The 22,334-nt window shown below is 39.9% G+C and overlaps 1 protein-coding gene across 1 annotated transcript in view; it reads left to right on the forward strand.

Moving 5' to 3' along the window:
• Nucleotides 1-202: 202 nt before the first annotated feature.
• LOC131736818 (contactin-associated protein-like 5) overlaps nt 203-22,334 on the forward strand; it is a 113,185-nt gene continuing 91,053 nt past the window's right edge. The window contains exon 1 of the mRNA XM_059021998.1: nt 203-467. Within this exon, the coding sequence (XP_058877981.1) occupies nt 380-467 (88 nt within the window). The 5' untranslated portion in view covers nt 203-379. The remainder of the gene's footprint in view (nt 468-22,334) is intronic.

Below are 22,334 nucleotides of genomic sequence, written 5' to 3' on the forward strand. Positions count from 1 at the left end.
ACTGAAAACATGGGATATTATTTTAGGCATTGCTCTTTTTTTTTAAATAACTGGGATAAAACACCGTCTCTTACCTTCCTCACTGGTACTTCACCCCACGGTACTAGCCCTTGCATTCATATTGCTGTTTGCTGGACTGTACTACAGTCTGTAGGTCCAGAGGCTTTCTCGAATGAACGCGTTACAGTGGCTGCGTTTGTTTCAGAGGAGGCAGGACTGTAGGTGTGTCTGAGGAGGATATGCAGGCAGTGTATTAAAATGCATTTGGCACCAGGATGTCGTGAAAGAGCTGCACGAAGGGAAAGTCAGTTGAGAGAACACACACTCAGGCAGGAGTAAGAAGAGACTGTCAGTTCCTTCAGCGCCGACAAACGTGAAAATGGATTTTGTTCTAAAACCAGTGTTCGGAATGCTTAATTTCCTCTTCGTCTCACTAAGCATTTGCCTGATTCTGGCAGAAAATAATCGTAAGTAAATCCATTTAAAACATATTTATCGTTAACTAATAATGCAGTTTTATAAATAAAATATAATTAAAAAATACTTAAATACTTGAAGTTGTGTTTTGACAACTTTGGCAGACGATTGTTTTCTTGTAAATGTATAAACAACATCACTGTGTAAAATGCGAATTTAAATATATAGAGGATGTGAGGATAGAGGATTTTGATTTGAAATTATATATATATATATATATATATATATATATATATATATATATATAAGGTTACCCCTTATCTCAATGCCTTTAGTTGAGCGATTAAACTTTTTTTAAGAAAAAAAGGTACAAACTTTTTTTTGCTTTGTTTCATTTGAATAGTCAACAGTAATGGTTGATAAAACATTGTCTGTTTGCTATCGTCCTAGAAAAAAGAGATTGCCTGGATCAGTTTAAATTATGAACCGGTCATGAATGCTAAAGGTTTTTGTGTGTATATTTTCTTTTTCTTTTAGTAGTGCTCAGACAGAATGTTTTAGGATATTTTCTATGGTCTTACTCATTTTTTCTTTAGAAATATGATTTAGTCATTAAATTAAACATGCAGTGTTGGATAGATGTATTATTTAAACAGTAGCAGATCACAAGACACACTTGAATATACTAGCTGTAGTAGTACGATTGTGTCGTGCTTTGTGTAGCTCGACACGTTTCCTCCAAATTTCGTTGTTTATTATTATTATTATTATTATTATTATTATTATTATTATTATTATTATTATTATTATTATATTTGAATATATACGACACGAATTAGTTTCCAGACAGTTAAAATGTACTTGAATAGTCATAAATTGTGGGAGTTGAAGTGTCTGTACAGCACATGCAGATACAATACCGGAGATAAGTGAAACATTTATTTTTGTTTGGAATACTATGTTGTTATTTTGATATCATTTTTTATGTAGGAAACAGTGACATATGCACACACACACATTTCTACAAAGGTTTTAAATGACCAAGCTATAGCGACAATGCCACTATTGTAGTTCAGCTGCAAGATTAAACTGTAAGAGAACATAAACTTTCTCATGATATGCTCTTGCTGCTTCTTTTGTGCTATGTATTGTTGCACATTTCTATTGTTCCATTCATATTTCATCCACCTTAAATGGGGCATTCCCATACTATATTTAGACCACAGTGTACAGCAAATATACTTTCTGGGCATGCTATGCAATGTGGTCTAAATCCTTTTGGAGTTGCTGAAAGTCTCTAAATACAAGCATGTGTCCAAGCACCTATCCCTCTAGCACCCCATTGAGAACATTATTATTATTATTTATTTATTAGCAGACACCCTTATCCAGGGTTCCTGACTTACAATTATTACACAATATCACATTATACATTATACAGGTATCACACTATTTTTTTTACATACAGTGCTGCCCCCACCTGGGATTGAATCCACGACCCTCCAGTCAAGAGTCCAGAGCCCTAACCACTCCTCCACACTGTTGCCCAACTGCTCGCTACATGGCGCCAACTAGCAGTTTCTCCCCTTACAAGTGCTCTGTGCTCCCTGTTTTATAACAAGTATTGTATCCACTTGCATTTACAGTACCACAGTACCTGGTATTTCCAATGATTTCAATTGATGGATTAGTGTTTCATGCGGCGCTTGATGATTTTATCTACTGTTTTTATATCATTGCTTGCAGTTACTGCGTTGTCCTTTTCTGAATCTATGTTGGCCCTCTCCTATAATGCTGTTACTATAAATAATCCTGTAGTTTACCTCGAATGATTGATTTAATGATTTTACATGTTATGAAGGCTCATATGTATGTTATTCCCTGGTTCTGCCTTATCTCCCTTGAATGTGTACCATATTTGCATCTCCTGTATTTATGCATTTGTCAAAAACCTCTGCCAGCAGAAAACTGTAACACTGTCAAATTCTTATTTGTCCATGTAAAAGGGGAACTGTTACATGTGTGGGTCGTCACTGAATAATCATGAGGCAGACACAGAGCGCTGGGTGTTGACACGCTGCACACGTGCGCATATTTAATTATAATAGGTGCTGCCATTAGGGTACCAGCAATGATAGCCCTAGTGTCACATTTAATAAAGAAAACAAAACAAAGTTAAAAAATGTAAGTTTGCCACACAAGGCAAGTGCTAGTCTCACTAAAAGAGACGAACTTCTCCAGGAACCTACTGCACAACGAAAACTATCTGTATACACTGTTTGGAATCAATCTTCCCTAAACTAACCTACTTCTGGACTCCCAGGGTCCCGGCATCCTCACGGTGACTTCTGCCTCTTCAAACGGCCACGGCCGGGCAGTGCCTTCATGAGCACCGTCTTGCAGTTGAAAGGTTCTGTAGTTGTTAATCATGCAGCGTGGACACTCGCCTCCTCAATGTCAACCAGAGCAAGCTTTCACTCAGCGCCCGTCTGGGCACGCCCCCTAGCCAATCCGAACCTCCCGATCAGCTCAGCGCTGGGCGAGCCTGACTGCTCACTTGGTTGCTCAGCAATCTGTCTCCTGTTCCGAGTCCCAGCTGCACACATTTGCGCAGGTACCAGCGACAGGGCTCTCCCTGTCACAGTCCAATAATCTTTTAAAGATGCTCCATAAGCCCTCAAAGGTATATAGATCTGGTGACTGTCCTGGGGAATTTAGATGATTAAACATCACATTTTGTTCTGCATATCACTCTGACACATGGTTTGCAAGGTGTCTGGGTGCATTGTCATCCTGGAACAGCTCATCTGCTTAGAGTACTTAAGCAACATCATGGGCTGCACCACATAATCTGTAATGTTCAGATCAGCATGTAGCATTACAGGATTAAAAGGGGCTCATGGGGGGCTCATCAGTATTATACAATTGAATTCTAAACTTTTTTTGATGTATGAGCCATGGTATGTAGGAACTATTTGTATATAGGAGTCTCTGCCTCGGGTGACCTTGGTACAAGGACTTCAAGGAATGGGTCCAGGTATTCTTCTCATGGCGCTGGAGGCAGAAACAGCAGGTAATCTTCCTCTTCTGGTGGAGGTGGAAGCATCAGATAATCTTCCTATGGCTGTGGGCAGAAGCAGCAGGTAATCTTCCTCTGCTGCTGGCTTAGGCCCTGGACTTGTGGGCTTCCCCTTCTTGGGCTGTGGACGCTCAGCCTCCCTCCTCTTGGGCTGCTCGGGCTCCCCCCTTCTGGACGTAAGATGTTTGGGCTCCCCCCTTCTGGGCATAATACGTTCAGGCTCCTCCCACTCGGGCATAGGACATTCTGGCTCCTCCCACTCGGGCGTAGGACATTCTGGTTCCTCCTACTCAGGTGTAGAGCGTTCAGGCTCCTCCCACTCGGGCATAGGATGTTCAGGCTCATCCCACTTGGGTGTATGACGTTCTGGCTCCTCCCACTCGGGCGTAGGACGATCGGGCTGCTCCTATTTGGGCGATGGACGGTTGGACTTCCCCCTCTTGGGCGCTGGAGATGTCCGGGTCTGGTCTGCAGCCCGAACCACTCTGTCACGTCCCCAACCAGGCCCTAGTAACACGCCTCCTCATAACAGGGGTCTCTATAGGGGCAGTCCTCCTGGTCGTGACTGAATTCGCCACAGGCCCCGCACAGGGGGTCCCTTCAACCCTCCACTGTTCCTGCTCGGCTGCCCAGTCCGGGGGTCCCAGACAGGTTGGAACCCGTGACCTCCACCTCTTGTGCTGCTGCTCCTGCTGCTGCTGTCTCCTGCAGCTTTTCCTTTCCATTCTCCAAAACAAAAACAGATTTCTCAAAAAAAATAAGATACCTGCAGTACCTCCTCTGGCCTGGGTCCAGGAGGCGCTAAATGACGTCAGGCCAGAAGCAGGAACTGCAAGCACACAGGTACTTGGGTGCAAGTGCACTGCGGCGCTATATTTATTTAACACAAAAATAAATAAAAAGATTGAACAAATAAACACTGCTAACAGAGCACATAATAAAAGTTTTAAACAAAACAAAACTACGCAAATACTTAGGTCAGGCTGATCCTAAAGTTTTTTTTGTTTTACTTTCGGTTTCGTTCTCCTCGCTCGCTCTCTCACTCCAAAACACGCCACTCAGAACCCCCACACCAAGACAGGGAAGTGGTAGGCTTTTTATGTCCTGGCCGAGGGGTTAACTAATTATTAATTATTCCATTACCCCTCGGCCATAGTCTGCACGGGTTTAATAAGGATGTCAGCGAGTTAACAGCAACATCTTAAAATTAATTCTATACTGCACAGGGAGCCAGTGTAAAGTTGCTCATTACCGGGTACGGGTATCTCAATGAGATGAGGATGCGGGTATCTCAATGAGATGAGGATGCGGGTATCTCAATGAGATGAGGATGCGGGTATCTCAATGAGATGAGGATACCGGTATCTCAATGAGATGAGGATACCGGTATCTCAATGAGATGAGGATACGGGTATCTCAATGAGATGAGGATACCGGTATCTCAATGAGATGAGGATACGGGTATCTCAATGAGATGAGGATGCGGGTATCTCAATGAGATGAGGATGCGGGTATCTCAATGAGATGAGGATACCGGTATCTCAATGAGATGAGGATACGGGTATCTCAATGAGATGAGGATACGGGTATCTCAATGAGATGAGGATACGGGTATCTCAATGAGATGAGGATACGGGTATCTCAATGAGATGAGGATACCGGTATCTCAATGAGATGAGGATACCGGTATCTCAATGAGATGAGGATACCGGTATCTCAATGAGATGAGGATACCGGTATCTCAATGAGATGAGGATACGGGTATCTCAATGAGATGAGGATACCGGTATCTCAATGAGATGAGGATACGGGTATCTCAATGAGATGAGGATGCGGGTATCTCAATGAGATGAGGATACGGGTATCTCAATGAGATGAGGATACCGGTATCTCAATGAGATGAGGATACGGGTATCTCAATGAGATGAGGATACCGGTATCTCAATGAGATGAGGATACGGGTATCTCAATGAGATGAGGATACGGGTATCTCAATGAGATGAGGATACGGGTATCTCAATGAGATGAGGATACGGGTATCTCAATGAGATGAGGATGCGGGTATCTCAATGAGATGAGGATACCGGTATCTCAATTTCCGGCAAATGAGCAGTTTATTTGAAATCCTGTTGTTTCCATCTTTTCCTTTACTGTATTGAACGGCTTTAAAATATATACAGTACTGTGCAAAAGTTTTAGGCAGGTGTGAAAAAATGCTGTAAAGTAAGAATGCTTTCAAAAATAGACATGTTAATAGTTTATATTGATCAATTAACAAAATGCAAAGTGAGTGAACAGAAGAAAAATCTACATCAAATCAATATTTGGTGTGACCACCCTTTGCCTTCAAAACAGCATCAATTCTTCTAGGTACACTTGCACACAGTTTTTGAAGGAACTTGGCAGGTAGGTTGGCCCAAACATCTTGGAGAACCAACCACAGTTCTTCTGTGGATTTAGACAGCCTCAGTTACTTCTCTCTCTTCATGTAATCCCAGACAGACTCGATGATGTTGAGATCAGGGCTCTGTGGGGGCCATACCATCACTTCCAGGACTCCTTGTTCTTCTTTACGCTGAAGATAGTTCTTAATGACTTTCGCTGTATGTTTGGGGTCGTTGTCATGCTGCAGAATAAATTTGGGGCCAATCAGATGCCTCCCTGATGGTATTGCATGATGGATAAGTGTCTGCCTGTACTTCTCAGCATTGAGGAGACCATTAATTCTGACCAAATCCCCAACTCAATTTGCAGAAATGCAGCCCCAAACTTGCAAGGAACCTCCACCATGCTTCACTGTTGCCTGCAGACACTCATTCGGGTACTGCTCTCCAGCCCTTCGGCGAACAAACTGCCTTCTGCTACAGCCAAATATTTCAATTTTTGACTCATCAGTCCAGAGCACCTGCTGCTATTTTTCTGCACCCCAGTTCCTGTGTTTTCGTGCATAGTTGAGTCGCTTGGTCTTGTTTCCACGTCGGAGGTATGGCTTTTTGGCCGCAAGTCTTCCATGAAGGCCACTTCTGACCAGACTTCTCCGGACAGTAGATGGGTATACCAGGGTCCCACTGTTTTCTGCCAGTTCTGAGCTGATGGCACTGCTGGACATCTTCCGATTGCGAAGGGAAGTAAGCATGATGTGTCTTTCATCTGCTGCAGTAAGTTTCCTTGGCCGACCACTGCGTCTACGGTCCTCAACGTTGCCCGTTTCTTTGTGCTTCTTCAAAAGAGCTGATGATAATTTCAGTATCACTGAAGAACTCCTTGATCTCCAGAGCCTTTGTGGGACAACAAAGGGGTCCGATCTCTTTGAAGCAGTGCCAGCTTCGCTTCAAAAGTTTGATTTGCCTTGGCATAAGTTATGTGGTGTAACAACAAATGGCACTTCAGCCAATGGCTTGGCAACTATGCTTTGCAACAAAATCTCAGAAGTGGGTATTCAGGCTGTTAAACTGCATTGTATAATTCATCAGGAAGTTCTGTGTGCCAAAGTGATCAAATTGGGAAACATAATGATAACAGTTGTGAAAACAATCAATTTTATTCGGTCGAGAGCACTTATCATAGACAATTTAGGAATTTCCTCAGTGAAGTGGAAGCTGAATACGGTGACGTAATGTATCATTCCGATGTACGCTGGCTCAGTCGAGGTTCAGTATTGAAACTCTTTTTTCACTCAGAAAAGAGAGAGCTTCTTAACAACGTCACAGATCCTGCATGGTTAGCGAACCTTGGCTTTTTAGTTGACATCACTGGGCAACTTAATGTGCTCAATGCTAGCCTTCAAGGGAAAAACGCCTTTGTTTCATAAATGCACCCAACGGTCAAAGCATTTGTAGTGAAACTCCACCTGTTTGAGAAACACGCAAAAGAGCACAACGCGGTGCACTTCCCATCATTAAAATCAGTCATTGATAGTTTTCCCAATGAACGTATCTCAGAATCAGTGGGGAAATACGTGGTCATTATATCAGCCCTAATTGCAGAGTTCAACAAGCGCTTTGAAGACTTTTCAACAATTGACAAGGAGATTCAGATTTTCTCTTGCCCCTTTACTGTAAATATTAAAGAAACAAATGAAAACTTGCAGTTCCAACTAACTGAACTGCAGTGTGATGACGTGCTTCGCAGCCGCCACCTGTAGCTGCTTTTGGCAGAATTTTACAAGTGTCTGGACAAGACCCGTTTCCTCCATTTGAGATGAAATGCAAGAAAATGGGCTTGTTCTGTTCACATATTTCACATATTTCAAAGCTAAAATGTTATTATATCTTAATCTGTCCTAATAATAGATAAAGATAGGACACAAAAACATGATACTTTTTCAACATTTATTTATCCACAAATGATTCAACATTCAATATCCATGTGTGAAAAAGTACGTGAACCTTTAGATTCAGTAACTGGTGGCACCCCCTTGAGCAGCAATGACTTCAACTAAGCGTTTGCTGTAACTGTTGGTCAGTCTCTCACATTGGTTTTGAGGAATTTTGGCCCATTCTTCCTTACAGAACTGCTTCAACTCTGTGACATTTTGAGGGCTTCCTTGCATTGACAGCTTGATTTAGGTCCTGCCACAACATTTCGATGGGGTTTAGGTCCGGACTTTGACTAGGCCATTCTAAAACGCGGAATTTCTTCTTCAGCAGCCATTCTTTTGTAGATCTGATTGTATGTTTAGGATCATTGTCTTGCTGCATGACCCACTTTCGGTTCAGCTTCAGCTCATGGACGGATGGCCTAACATTCTCCTCTAGAATCTTCTGATACAATGCAGAATTCATGGTTGTGTCAATGATGGCAAGTCGTCCAGGTCCTGAGGCAGCAAAGCAGCCCCAAACCATCACACTCCCACCACCATGCTTGACGGTAGGGATGAGGTTCTTCTGTTCGAACGCAGTTTTTGGTTTTCGCCAAACATAATATTTCTCATTGAGGCCAAAAAGTTCTACCTTTGACTCGTCTGTCTAGAGAACATTGTTCCAGAAGTCTTGTGGATCATTTATGTGCTCTTTGGCGAACTTCAGACGGGCAGCAATGTTCTTTTTCGAGAGCAGTGGTTTCCTCTTGGCTATCCTTCCATGAACACCGTTCTTGTTCAGTCTTTTTCTGATAGTTGAGTCATGATCACTCACATTAGCCAAGGCGAGAGTGGCCTGCAGTGGCCTTTGTGACTTCCTTGATGATTTTCTGGTTTGTTCTTGGAGAGATTTTGGTAGGACGACCACTCCTGGGTAGAGTGACTGTGGTCACACACAACACAGTTTTGTTATAAGTAAAACAAACTTGTTTATTATTGTGTATTATTAGATGTATTAGTAGAAGAGTTAAACATAGTACTTGGTAATGCAATGAGCAATAACAAAAACAGAACTGGAACTCTAAACTTTACACCCTACTCTTAAACTGTGCAGCTTCTCATTCTTCTTCAAGGATCTAAAACAGCGGGCTCTTATGCTGATTTATGCTGTCACATTGTCTTTATTTGACACTACAGGTATGTAGCAGGAAAAATGATTGGATTAATTTGGAGAGTACTTTTATAAACTGACTGTGGGCTAATGTAATTAAAATGACACACAACCAGAATATGCTAACTGAAACAATTAATACAGCAATGTTGAAACTAATTACACGTTTTTAAAAAGACAAGTACAATTGAAATAAATAAATACATTGATTTAAACGTAATAACCGTCATAGTCACAGAGCTATGTTATTTGCATGTTGCAGAAGCACCATTGGCCATCTGTTTTGTATTATTTTGAGATATGCTCATGCTTCAGCGGTTCATTACTTACACTATTATTAATGTTTTTTAAAATGTGAACTTTCGGTATTATAAATGAGATGTACTTTTAAAACACAGAAACATCTCTAAATAATGCAGAATCTGGCATGACACCGTCCTTAATACTCTTAGAGGTGTCTGAGTCAGCATGTACACACACAGCAGCTGACGATTCAATTGCTTCCGGATTGGCTAAAGTCTGTGCAGTGAAGTATAGAAATATTTCAGTTTTGTGGTGGCTGATAATGGAATAGTAAAACAGTATAACAAGACCTTGTTTTTCTCCATGGGTATTGTGAAGCAAAGCACCACTAAGTTAAAGTAAGTTTATTGCTTTTCATATGTAAATATCAGTTAACGTCTGTATATATTTCTGTGTTTTGGAAGACCTCGATATTATCACTATCGAAATACGTGCATGATATCGATATACAATTTTAATATTGTTGCCCACCCCCACTTAACACCGTTAATAACAATAAATGCCGGTCAAGAATGGGAAACAATCTCTCTCAAAGAAGTCAAGGTTATACAATACTGCATATGATAAGCTATTTTTTTGTATATTAACTTCTGTCTGGTAAGCATGCATTATGATTTATACCACTGTCTCACAGCATTTAAATGCTGACGTGACAAAGAATAATGTACCTGCTTAAGAAATCCAGGTAACTTTGCACTGGTCCATGTTCTTTATCAGTTCAAATTATTAACAATAAGACAGTAAAAATAAGTGGTCCTCCCTACAGGAAGCATTTTGCAACATAAAAAAGAAGGGGAAAAATAAACGACATGTAGTGTAATTTAATAATATAGTTTTGCCAAAAGCCAAATTTAATGAAAGAAACAGTAAGATTAAATACAGTTGACGGTCTTTCCTTAAAAGATTAAAAACCATGGAAACTGCTGTATTCTCTATGCAATGAGTGAAACACACACGCCACTTCACTTACATATTTGTTTTGTTCTTTGGTTGACACATGGTTTTTAGTCCCTGGTTGTTCTCAGCCAATTTCATGTTCACTTGGCTGGGGCAATGACTCTGTTGGGGGTCTGATTTTGTATTTGAGCCCAGAGACCCCCTTCTCCTTGAGGAGGTGAGGCCCAGAGCAGCCAGCTTCAATCGGCAGACACTTTGCATGCAGAGGTGGCAGAGGGCAGGATTGAGAAGGAATGCACAGAGGGAGGAGATGGTAGAAGCAGGGTTAGATAAGAGCTCTCATCAACTTGGTATTGTGGGAATCCTTGCTATGCCTGTTGAACATAGTCAGCGCTAAAAAATACTGATTGAGGCTTATTTCCCCTTTGCCCATGATGTACATATTTGGTAACTATGATCGATATTGATATTGATGTGGTAAAGTATTCTCTAAGTGTTATTTTCCCATTAGTGCAGAAGACTAATTAAAAATAATGCTTTCTGGGAGAATTCAAACAGGTAGTGTACAGATGTTTGTATATTTTTACCTACCATAAATTGTGGATTTTCAGTAACTGAAAAAAATCAGGTCACAGAGGAAGGTTTAAACTGTATGGTGTTTAAAAAAAAAAAAAAGTACACCATTGAGAGCAAGTTATTATTTGTATTTTGTCTTCCTGGAAAACGTTAGTTGTGTGTGATCGTATGTGATACTAATGACAAGTTGCCAAAAGCAATCTTTTTTTTTTTTTTTTTTTAATAAAAGTTGAACAAAGTTTGAAGGTATTTATTTACCATGCATAAAAAAAGAATGTTCCACCAGTATGATCTGAAGTTATCCAGTTGTGTAGTTGATAAAACGTGTATTTCTTAATCTTGTTGAACGCTGAGGTGACCAGCTGCTCCTGTCCCTGCTCACTCCCATCTATCACCTTTATCTGCAAGCACTGGCAGTAAATGTCTTACTTGTTATTAAGGCTCAAACTCTTTAGCACAGCTGTTTGTTCTTTCTCATTGTCAATTCCATGTGTGGCTGTTTGTGTCCTGCTGTGTTACTCACATTTCAGATAAAATTCGCTTTTCACCTTTATGACAATAGATATAGATGTCTGGTCCCTCGATCTAAATGTAAGTTATTACGAGTCTGGTTTTGATACATTTCAACCTCTACTGCATATTGTTAATCCATTTTAACATAAAGCTTATTGACATATACTGTGCTGGGTAATGCCTAGTTCTGATCAATCAAGTGAAATCCAGTATCTAGCAAGTAGAAATGGCTGAATGTTTCTCTCCCGGCGGGTGAACAAGCGGGTCTAAAGGCTATGTTATGTGGAAAAAAAGGAGACTAGTGTTTCCATGAATGGTGTTAGTTATATTGAGTAAACAGGAACAAAAGAAGGAAAGGACGTCTCAAAACAAAGTAAATAAATGGGTCACTTAAGCTTTGGAAGGCTGAGGACAATGGAAAAAGTTCTTTGGAATGAAAAGTCTAAGAAGAAGTGACTGTTTCAGGGGTGTTTGTTGCAAGTGGAATTCTGACAGTTATATCAAAGACAGTGCACCAATGCCTCCTGCTGCTTAATTTATATTGTAGCATGGCATGCTTCTGGAGGTACGAGTGTCAGTATGTTAATGACCCTTACAGCAAAGATGAGGTGATGCAATATAAGTGGCTTTCTAACTGCTCAGCCATGCTCTTTTATGTACAGTAGCTATTAAAATGTTTGCTTGGGTAGTGTATTGTTGCTGGTTCTTTACAGTTTTTAAAATACCAATTAAAACTGGAGTAGGCAGTCTTTGGTAGATGGGTATTTTACTGTTTGCACAGCTCATGTGTCTAGTGTGACCTTTGCCCTATGCAGCTCATCAGTGTAGATGTTCACATAGCAAGTCCAGGAAGCAAAGTAAAACACCTTTCTAGAGTAATTCCACGTTTATTATATTTTCAAGCACAACTCTTTTTATTTTGTAGATTATAGTCTCAATAAAAAACAAATCACAGGTGCTGCTCAGAAAAAGAACAGCAACATTAAGCAGAAACAAGCACTTCAAGTAAATGTTTTGCTCAAAAAAAAGTGAACTGAGACTGAAGTTGATGAGAAGCAATTACCCTCCACAGTACGAATTAAAACGGTGTGCTGCTTTTTATACGAAAAATTAGAAAAAGCGGGTTGCGTAGATGATTTATATTGGACCCTGACACCCCCGATAAAATGAGGGAGTGGTTGTACAGTATTTGTTAGCCTATTTGTTTTTCTATGGGTCTCTCACTATATCGCGGCCCTCGATATATAATGGATTTATATTGGACCCCAACACCCGTTGAGTGGGTGTTGTATATTTAAATGTTTAAGCTTTTGATTTTCCGAAGTAGCTTTAAATTGGTTAATATTTCATCATTTTTGAAATCCTATCAGCACAGTAGGCAGTTAATGAAGAGAAGACCTTAAGGGTTTGAAGCCAGAAAGAAATGAGAATTCCTTCAGATTTTTATTTGACAGATGCACAGGTAGCACAGAGGTTTGATTCAAACATGCTTTAAAATGTGTCTGCACTGCAAGTTGAAGTTCAAAATATTCTCTATAGAGTTGCTCTAGAATTCCATGTAATATTCATAACTTTTAATTAAACTCTGTTTATGGTATTAAAATAATATGCGATAGCAGAATGTCCTCAGTTTTACAATAAAAAATGTTCCTTAGAGTTATGACAAATAATAATAAAATCCTCAAGAATATAACACTACGTAACACAATTTTTGTTCCTGGGTAGTAAGTGTTATTTCCTAATTGCTTATGCCTCAAAAGTATAGAAAATGGCTATTATTCCCCACAAAATTTGCTTTTGTGACCAGAAGTGATATTTTGAAATTTACCTATTTCCAATGAGAAAACGGGCGAATTTGTGTCTTTTCGTTCACATAAAGTCAGAAAAAAACAACATATGAATCCAAATTAACATGTATTTATACTAAAGTAATACAAAAATGACTGCAAAAAATTTAGAAGTGAGTAGTTTTTCGAGATTTACGATTATACTGTAAATCACTTTCACGAATCAGCCCCCAAATGTAGTCTCCCATCATGTTTTCGTTATACTGTCCTTCATTGACAGCTCATCCAGGAGCCTCAAAGCCGTGTTGCTCCATAATGGTAACAAGTACCCGTCTCTTCCCCTGGCTCACTCGGTGCACCTCAAAGAGGATTACAACAGCATCAAGACCTTGCTGGACGCCTTGAAGTATGATGAGTACGGCTGGGACCCCCGGAAGGTGCTGATGCCACCACTGCACATCAAATTGGGCCTTATGAAACAATTTGTCAGAGCTCTAGATAAGGAGTCGGCAGCCTTCAAGTACCTTCAAGACTTCTTCCCTAAGCTGTCTGAGGCAAAGGTCAAAGCCGGTGTCTTCGTCGGATCACAGATAAAGAAGATCCTGGAGTGCAATGAATTCCCCAAGAAGCTCACTAGTAAGGAGAAAGCGGCTTGGAACAGCTTTGTTGCAGTGGTTTGGGGCTTCCTGGGCAATCACAAGGCCGAAAACTACGTGGAGCTGGTTGAGACTCTGGTGAAGAACTACGGCACAATGGGCTGTAGGATGTCCCTCAAAGTCCATATCCTTGATGCTCATCTTGATAAATTCAAGGTGAACATGGGAGCGTACTCGGAGGAGCAAGGCGAGCGCTTCCACCAGGATATACTGGACTTTGAACGCCGCTACCAAGGACATTATAACGAGAACATGATAGGAGACTACATTTGGGGGATGATTCGTGAAAGTGATTTACAGTATAATCGTAAATCTCGAAAAACTACTCACTTCTAAATCTTTTGTAGTCATTTTTGTATTACTTTAGTATAAATACATGTTAATTTGGATTCATATGTTGTTTTTTTCTGACTTTATGTGAACGAAAAGACACAAATTCGCCCGTTTTCTCATTGGAAATAGGTAAATTTCAAAATATCACTGTCCTGGTCACAAAAGCAAAGTTTGTGGGGAATAATAGCCATTTTCTATACTTTTGAGGCATAAGCAATTAGGAAATAACACTTACTACCCAGGAACCAAAAAAAAAAAAAAAATTGTTACACGGTGTAATAATACTGCAGGTTAGTTCATTTAGAATGATGCCTGACTATTGTTCAGTATAGTTGCTCTTGGAATACAGTTACAGACAAAAGTATTGGCACCCTATGCTTATTATACCATAAGTAACAAATTATGGACAAGCATTTACTAAACTTGAAACACTTTTTAATAAAGGAAAATACACAATTTCTAGTAATTTAACTAATAATCTTTATCAAAAAACAAACGTGTTTTATTTAAAGTATTTGTTCAGGATAAAAGTATCGGCACCCTGCTTTAGTATTTTGTGTGTCCTCCCTTTGCTTTTATGACAGCAATCATTCGTTTATGATAATTCTTAACCAGTATGTTACATCTTGTTGGTGAAATCTGGGTCTGTTCTGTCTTTCATATTTCCTTCAGCTCAGACAGATTGGATACACAATGCTTGTCTAGAGCTTTTTTTCATATCAGTTCAAAGCATTGCTATTGGATTGAGACCTGGTGATTGCAAAGGCCATTCCAGAACTGTTATTTTAATTTTCTTCAAGAATTCCAGAGAATTGTGTTGAAATATGCTTCAGATTCCTGTTCATATTTGTTGACACATTTTAGACGGTTTGATTTCTGAATTTCCTTTAACAGTGGTTTGCAGCGAGGTTGACATGCATACACATTTTCTGTGTTCAGTTGCCTTTGTATGGCTTTTTGTACTTCTTGATTATTGCTCTGATTGTGGATTTTCGTATTCCATATTTCTTTGATAATGTTCGGTAGCCATTTTCTTTGTTGTAGTTTGCTATGAGTGCTTATCTCCAAATTAAATCCAACTCCTTTGTCTGGCTATTGACTTTATGATGCAACATAATTACTGTGTAATGGTTTTCAATCAATGAATATATTTTTTAATTAGTTCTATTACATTTTAATAGACTTTTAATGTAAAGTTGCCAATACCTTTCTCATGAACAAATATTTTGATATGTTGAATGCGCAAAAAAATCCAATACAAATAGAGAACTCTCCAAAAATCACATACTGTGTGTAACAGGGGAGATCTGTGCTGGCTATCTGGCGCATGCACCATCCTGCAGGGGGAAGTTGAGAGTAAAAAATGAAACTGGGCACCAGAGAGGTGTTTCAATTACAACCTTTAGTCTCCCATGTCAGTGAATACCCACACCCTTCCACAATGTAATATCTAAATTTAGTGACCGAAGATAAACGGAGAGAAAAAAAACTGAAAAGGAAAAAAAATCTTAAAAAGAAAAAAAAACGAACATAAAATATTTATCCATAGGTGGCATCATATAGAAAAATGCATTTTTTGTTTATATATGACAAAGGATATGGTAGGGTTGGATCCTGGAGTAAAGTCCTTCATTAGGATGCAGGTTCCGTGTGTTGTTGGGCAACGAGAATGTCTTTAATATTGCTTCTTATGTAAATCTCATGAGCATCTGAAGACCACCAAGCAAGCTTTTTGATGACATGCGAAGGAATGTTTCGCTGAGCAGCTGTGGTTGCAGCTCCAATCCTGCAACAATGGCACAAATAGTTTGAGGAAGAAAGGTTGTCATGTTGGATCTTGGAGTCTTGCAGAAAACCAAGATCTGGAGACTGGCAGGTTCTGAAGGCCAGATATCTCAGCATGGATGCGTGGGCAAAAAACAGAATTAGTGAGAGCAATTTGAACAGTTACTCCTTCCCTTAAATTTCTCAGATTTACTTTGTTTATGAAGGATATAAACCACCCCTTGAACTGCAGAAGGACCTCAATAGGTAGCTAGAAGGAGCAGAAAAAGACAATACAACTAGTATGATATTTTACATTTTAAATGTACAGTTTAAATATGAAATACATGACCCTGAGATTGAAGTTTAAGGACTCCAATGTGGGGGTCTGATGATGGATCAAGGAATTGGTTCTGGTGGTGATTTCGCCGTGCCAGAGGAACCCATGGTAGCAGAGATGAATGTCGTTTCCAGAAGGACATCCTTGGGCGGGGAGAAGCATCCGGAGCGCAGTGTGTTGACAGGACTCCTGGACTTTTTTGTGATGGGTGTTTTGAAAGATGAAGGTTGGAGCAGATCTTTGGATGTCCTGCAGCGACATTTGTATCCTGAAGGTTGTAGCAGATCTTTGAATGTCCTGCAGCGACGTTTGTATCTGAGATAGTGAGTTAAAGGAAACATTAATTGCGAGTAGTGAAGGTGATATGTCAACCTGATTAGTAACGCATATCGTAGGGAGACATGAATTGCATTAAGTAAGTGAAAGCCATCAATTATATAGTAGATTTTTGAGTAGTAGACATGACAGAGCATGATTGAACTGCAATTAATGAGTAATATTGCAATCTGATGAGTAATGACGTTTGTGAAAAGAGACACTAATTGCATTGAGTAAAGCAAAAGTAGAACTCTATTATAAGATTTTCAGTATGCAACCTGACAAAGTATGATTGAGTACGGAATCTGGTAACAATTTCCAGTCTGTATTATAGTATCCTCAGTGTTTTGGGAACCTAATTTGCCATTAGGTTGAATGCTAGATCATAATGCGTGTCTTTGAAAAGGGTTTGATTCGTACAAGATGATGTCTTGAACAGGGCATGAATCCTATAGAGAGTCTCGTGCTGGAAGGTGTTACCTATTATCAAGCAGGATTCTATTTGCAGATTTTGCATTTGTGAATTTATTTATTTATTTCTCTTGAATAACAATAACTAAATACTGAAAATAACAACGCCCTTCTCCCAGTCCCATATCTATGCAGGATCACCCTAGCATTCATTATCGAAAACATACACATACCTCAGTAGAACTTTGTCTGCTACAGTGTCTCAAAACATTCAGCATGATTATATGATTCCATGTCCAACGCTCCGAGGTCGCTCCCTATTATTATCAGGACGAAGGATGAAAGGTGATGGAGCTCGGCGTGTTAGGTTTGATACAGACTGAGCTGAAACGTTGTACTAAAATAGTGAAACATGGGAGTACAAATGCAGCGTTTGGAAGACTAACTTGTAAAGTATGTATGTTACATTGTGATCCTGTGTTACATTAACAACGGTGAAACAATGTATTTTCTTTTTTCTGTGATTGCTCTCGCATTCGGCTATGCCCCGTGGCAAGATGTGTACCTGATGCCACATTGGTTATGCGTCATGGGGCTGTGTCTGAGAACTAGCTGGAACAATTCTGGAAAAGTTACTTTTTTTCACAAGCAAGGTGACGCAGTCCTGAACTTGATGTCATGCATTTCAAGGCGAAGTAACAATATGCCTAAATTTACGTTCCTACCTTTGTGGATTTTGAGCATGAAGTTTACTGGAAAGAGGAGCGTTCAGCGACAGAGTGACTGGGATTAAGGATTGCTGAAAAATGAAACATTGCAGTGTTGGTCAGATGGTCTTAGACGATTCCTGTCAGAATGCTTTCCTGCCGAATCTTGGAACTGGGCTATGATTGGAGAGTCAAATCCATAATGTGAAGGTAAGTACAACATTCTCTAAATTATGTACATCATATTAGAGGTCCTACTCATAGTCGTGGGCATACTTTAGTGATTTCTCGTGGTTTGGGTGTTCAAAATATAGTAACTTCTGACCTTTCTATTTCTGATCATCTTGCAATTTATTTTGAGATTAAACTACCCTTAATTGTAAAGAACCAGGCTTGTATAATTACAACTCGGGAAGTTAACTCATTAACAGCTACAAAGTTTTGTGAGGCTTTTAATTTATTGCCAATTGCTCAGGCTGTATCATTAAATGAGTTGGTTGACACCTATAACACCTCCATAACTAACATTTTTGATACTATAGCTCCAGTTAAAACACAGAGGGTGTTTTTCCAAAAGAAGCACTCCATGGTATAATGATTTTACTCGGAAACTGAAATCAACCAAGTTAAATATAAGAAGGCTTTGTCCCAAGCTGAAGCTTTATATTATTCTCACCTGATTGAAAAACATAAAAATAATCCTATATTTCTTTTTGCATCTGTAGATAAATTAGTAAATCTATCTTCTGTTACTTCTACCTCTAATATTGGTTCAATTTTTAGTTGCACTCAGTTTTTAAAATTCTTTCAAAATAAAATTCTTGACATTAGAGATCAGATCTTACAGACTCCTTCTGTTATGGACCTTTCCTCCTACTTTGAATGAACTAGACCTGATAAAGTTATGATGGAGGCTTTCTCGTTTGTTACTTTGCAAGAGCTGACAGCGTTAGTTAGGCATATGAGACCAACCACTTGTGCCCTTGATCCTATTTCTACTAAACTACTATGTATTTACTGTTGCTAATATAAGCATTTTAACAATTATAAATTAATTACTTTCATCTGGTATAGGCCTGTGGCAGAGTGGTGAATACGTGCAGGTGAGTGCAGTGCAGAGTAATCACACAAACAACGTTTGGTACAGGTGCAAGGGTGTTTATTTTATTCAGAAAATGTCCAGAGCCTTAAGACAAACCTGCAAATAATAACACTGTAGGAAGTGGTACAGCGGCGTGTATCACTCCGTTTTATAATCCAACGGGTTTGACCCGTAACCCAAAAGTCCCGTTTCATCACCCACATAAAACACAAAACACAGACACAATTTAGACAGTGCGTGATTTTGGTGTTAGTGGTGCAAACAAAGACAGTTCCTGCAGTGGAAAAGTGAGTGCTGAGGTCCGGGTTTTCACTGCCCTGCGGCTGCAGCTCCGGATCGTGCTCAGTATTCTTTTAGTGAGAAAATAACACAAAAGACACACAGTGTTAAGACACAGACAATTTAACCATCTACAAAGGAACAGATCACTCAAGCCATGCCCCCTATTTATACCCTCGCCCATGACCCCGAGGTTAACGAGCGCATCCGCTCCTCCAGTCCTCGGATGCCACGCCGCTTACCGTCCGGGTCAATGAGCTTGGGTGCCGTAGCTCTGCCCCCTTCCTAAATGACCGACTTCCACCTACCCTACGGAATAAATTGTCGTGCCATTTAATTAAGGGTACTCTGTTCCTCTTGCACCGTGCCCTCACAGGTCGAGAGGGAGATCTAACACCAAGAGTCATTCGATCTCTGTCACAAGGCCCCACTGCACTTAAGGTTGCAGTGGTTAAACCCCTGCTTAAAAAAAAAGTAATTTGGATCCTACAGTTATTAACAACTATAGGAAAATTTCCAATCTTCCATTTTTAGCCAAGGTCTTGGAGAAAGTTGTTGCCAATCAATTACTCAAATTTTTAGCTTGTAATGCTTTATTTGAGAAATTTCAGTCTGGATTTTGATCTGCACATGGCACTGAGACGGCTCTTGTTAGGGTAGTAAATGATCTTTTGATTAGCTCAGATTCTGGCTTTCCTTCAATTTTAATTCTTCTTGATCTTAGCTCTGCCTTTGACACCATGGACCATTCCATTCTATTAAATCGGCTTGGGAGTTTAGTGGGTTTGGCAGGCGATGTCCATTCTTGGTTTAGATCTTATCTTTCTAATAGGTTTCAGTACGTTTCTGTCGGGGAGATGATTTGTCAGAGGTTGTCTGTGGTGTTCCTCAGGGTTCTATTTTAGGTCCCCTGTTGTTTTCATTATATATGTTGCCATTAGGTGATATTACCCGCATGCATGGAGTGAATTTCCATTGTTACGCAGATGATACTCAGCTGTACTTGTCTTTCAATCCAGACAATCCCTCTACTGGGGCACTATTAGCTGCTTGCTTTGCAAACATAAAGTGTTGGATGTCACAGAATGTTCTGATGTTGAATTTTGATAAAACGGAGGTCATGCTTGTGGGTTCACAGCACCAATTAAAAATGTTGATTTATATACAATAGATCTTAGCAGCCTTTCCTCAGAACTAAAACTTGAAGCAAGAAATTTGTGGGGCATTTTTGATCCTGTTCTATCATTTGAGTCCCAAATTACTAAAGCATCTTTTCATCATTTGAGAAATATAGCTAAACTTAGATCTATTATTTCTGTATCTGATGCTGAGAGGCTAATGTATGCCTTTGTTTCATTGAGAATCGACTATTGTAATGCATTTTTTCTGGGATTCCAAAGTATTTGGTGTCTCGCTTGCAGCTTATTCAGAATGCTGCTGCAAGAATTCTAACTAAAAGCAGAAAAGGTGAACATATTACTCCTGTCTTGGCCTCCTTACACTGGCTTCCTGGTCAGTTTTGAATTGATTTTAAGATTTTATTTTTAACTTATAAAGCCCTTAATGGATTAGCACCCAGTTATTTACAAGAGCTGTTGATCCCATACATTCCTAAGTGGAATCTTAGCTCTCAGGATGCAGGGCTCTTGGTTATTCCAAGAGTAAATACTAATAGTATGGGAGGAAGGGACTTTTCTTATAAGGCTCCTACATTATGGAACACTCTGCCTTTTTTTGTCAGAGAAGCTCGGAGCCTTGCTGTTTTTAAGTCAAGAGTGAAGACGTATTTATATACACAGGTATTTTTATTATAGTCTTTTTATTATTACTATTTTTTTATTGTTTTTTTTTTTAAATAAATATGATTGGAAATGTATTTACCTTTATTTAAAATAGTCTTTGTATTATAATCTTTTTTCTGCTATTTTAATGTTTTATTATGCTGTGTGTATTATGTTTTCTGTAAAGCACCTAGGGATCTATGATGTAAGGTACTATATAAATTAAATTAAATGAATAAAATAAATAAAACATCAATACGACCAGTGGGGATACGTCACCAAACAAATGACGAACTGTAATTCGAAAGCAAGGCAGGCTTAAGGGTGACATCAGAACAGGAAATACAGATAAACAGTACTGTGGTTGAATGTGCTGGTGTGCACGTTTTATTAAACAAATAAAAGATTTCAACCAAACAAAAAACAAACACTGAACACAAAACAAAACGGCATGAGGGTCAAAACAAACAGGTAAATAAAGCAACAAGTAGTGTGCTGGTGTAAAGCCAGCATGTGTAGCAATTGTTATTTTAAATGTGCCTTTCTAGATCGCTGTCTCTTTCATTTCACCTCTGAACACACCAACCCGAGTGCGAGAACTGTGACTCTTTTAAGCAGCTGTGCCAGGATTGATTGCTAATCATTCAGTCTTGCCCCGTCACAGTCTGCACGTGAAGTAATTGTGACTTCCCTGTGCCCACATACCAACATACATTTTAAATCACCCATACTCCATAACCAACACTATACAAAATAACCCAAAATACACCCAGGGGCATGGCGAGCTAGAGAGAGGCCAAACGGCAAGACGATGAACTCGTACACTGTTCCTTGAAAAGTGAACCGCAGGTACTTAAATGTGCCGGTTTTTATGAGTATATGGAAATAGGCATCCTTGAGGTCCACAGTGGTGTACCAATCGTCTGGCCTGAATGAGTGCAACAGCTGTTGCGTCGTCAGCATTTTAAATCTCCTTTGGCTCAGATACAGGTTGACCTGCCCTGGTCAAGGATTGGTCTCAGCTTGCTAAAAGGAGTAACTGGACTGCACAATGGGGGTTGCACTTCCCCTGCTCCCCCCCTCCCCCCCTGCCATTCTAGGTAACTCCCCAGCCGAGTCTGGACATGTCTGCAGTGTACAGTACTGTAAAAACTGCTGCCTCAGCAACAACAACCCGCTGCCTCAGACAGCGCAAGCAGCAACGTGTTAAAAAGATTAAAACAGGGCGAGTCAAGACTCAAACCAAGTCTGCTTGAACCGAGCAGACGCACCAATCGGCACGGTGCCCACGGTACGGTGCGCACGGCACAGTATGGTGCCCACACCACGGTGCACATGGCACGGACCAGTGCTGTAACCTCGCTCGCTGGGAAAGGGGAACACAAGTAGCTGACTTAAGGTTATTCGATCCCAGGGAAGTGGTGATGGAGCCGCCGACTTCGCACAGGAAACAAGGCCGCTGAGGGACTAACGAAAACCATAGCTGAGTGCACATTATGTGTAAGTAGCAAATACTGTAAGTACATAACAATAAATAGCATAAATCGTGTAATTACACAAGCGAATAAGCAGATATAAGTAACTTGATACTTATCTGTTT

This window comes from Acipenser ruthenus, chromosome 1 (genome assembly GCF_902713425.1).
Source record: "Acipenser ruthenus chromosome 1, fAciRut3.2 maternal haplotype, whole genome shotgun sequence".
NCBI lineage: Eukaryota > Metazoa > Chordata > Actinopteri > Acipenseriformes > Acipenseridae > Acipenser > Acipenser ruthenus.